The sequence below is a fragment of the Oxyura jamaicensis genome, chromosome 4 (genome assembly GCF_011077185.1).
Source record: "Oxyura jamaicensis isolate SHBP4307 breed ruddy duck chromosome 4, BPBGC_Ojam_1.0, whole genome shotgun sequence".
Taxonomy (NCBI): Eukaryota; Metazoa; Chordata; class Aves; order Anseriformes; family Anatidae; genus Oxyura; species Oxyura jamaicensis.
The window spans coordinates 5660109-5661454 of record NC_048896.1 but is presented as its reverse complement, the minus strand read 5'-3'; the positions used below and the strand labels follow the sequence as shown (position 1 = coordinate 5661454).

At 67.0% G+C, this 1346-nt stretch overlaps 1 protein-coding gene across 1 annotated transcript in view; it reads right to left on the bottom strand.

Moving 5' to 3' along the window:
- Positions 1-790, bottom strand: part of DIAPH2 (diaphanous related formin 2) — a 187251-nt gene extending 186461 nt beyond the window's left edge. Inside the window, exon 1 of the mRNA XM_035326106.1 lies at positions 475-790. Within this exon, the coding sequence (XP_035181997.1) occupies positions 475-594 (120 nt within the window). The 5' untranslated portion in view covers positions 595-790. The remainder of the gene's footprint in view (positions 1-474) is intronic.
- Positions 791-1346: the final 556 nt, after the last annotated feature.

Below are 1346 nucleotides of genomic sequence, written 5' to 3'. Positions count from 1 at the left end.
TTTTTTTTTTTTTTTTTTTTTTTTTTTTTTTTTTTTTTAATAATAATGGAAGTTTTCCAAGTTTTTTTTTGCCCGCACCACCACCCCCAAAAAGCACTACAGAACCGCATTAATTCCGTAGCTCCCTCGGGAAGCACACGGCTGGCATCAGCACCGCCGACGCGCCGGGTGCTCCCGCAGCGTGCAGCGCCCGGCCCCGCGCCTCTTCCCGCCCGGGCGGCCCCAGCCGCGCCCGGCCCCACCGCCGGCAGCGCCCCGCGAGGCCCGCAGCGCGCCCCCCTCCAGCTGTCACCAGTCCCTACGGGAGCGCCCCAACCCTCACGGGATGTTTTATGGTTATTATTATCACCTCTAAATCTGCCATTCCCATGGCCCCGGCCGCCCACCGGGCCCCACGCCCTCCCGCCGGGAAGCCGCAGGGCGGCGGCCGGCCGCCTCCCCCGCCCGCCTTCCTCGTTCCCCGCCGCCCCTCACCAGCTTGGGCTTGTTCCGGCTCTCCTCCTCCGCGGCGCGCCCGCCCCGCTTCGGGTTCATCCTGCCAGAGCCCAGCGGCTCCTCGCCGCCGCCAGCGCCCGGGGCCCCTTGGCCCTCCATCCTCCCGCCGACTCCGCGCAACCACCCTTCCGTGGCCGGGGCCGCGTCCTCAAGGCCCCATGGGGCCGCCGCGCGCCGCCGGGTGTTTCCTCGTCCCTTCCCCGGCGCAGCCGGAGCAGTTCCTGGTACCGCTGCCCCACGGCCACCTCCCTCCCCGCCGCCTCCGGCCGCCGAAAGCCTCCCTCGGCGCAGGCGCTAGCCCCTGTCGCCCTTGTTGCGCATGAGTCGGGGCGCAGCGCATGCTCTGGCAGGCGGCGGCGGCGGCAGCGCGGGCGGGAGGGCGCTGGGGTGGGGTAGCGGCGCCCGGCCAGGAAATGGCGGAGCGTGGGGCTGCGGGACGCGGGCGGCCGCTAGAAAGGTGAAGCGAAGCTGACAGGCGCTGTGCTGGGGTTATGCGGAGGGCTCCTAGCTCAGCCGTGCTTCAGACGGGTTGTTGGGAGAGGGAAGGGCCGAGTCTGCTGCCTAACACGTCCGGGTTGAGCTGGGGCGGCCGGAGCCAGCTGTGGTAGCACGGGCTCCCGAGAAAATGGGGCGGCTGGCGATGGCTGGGGCTCGAGGGATTCGCCTGTAAACCCCAGCCTCAGCGGCCTGTGCTTCACACAGCAGCGCGGGGCACTACGCGCAAGTGCTGACAGTTCCCACACAGGGTTTTTCACGAGATGATCCGGGCTTCAGTATGTTTCCCTGTGTGTTATTTTGGAAATACACTGTGCTGTGCTGACAAAAAAATCAGTTACTGGTACCAGAAATGA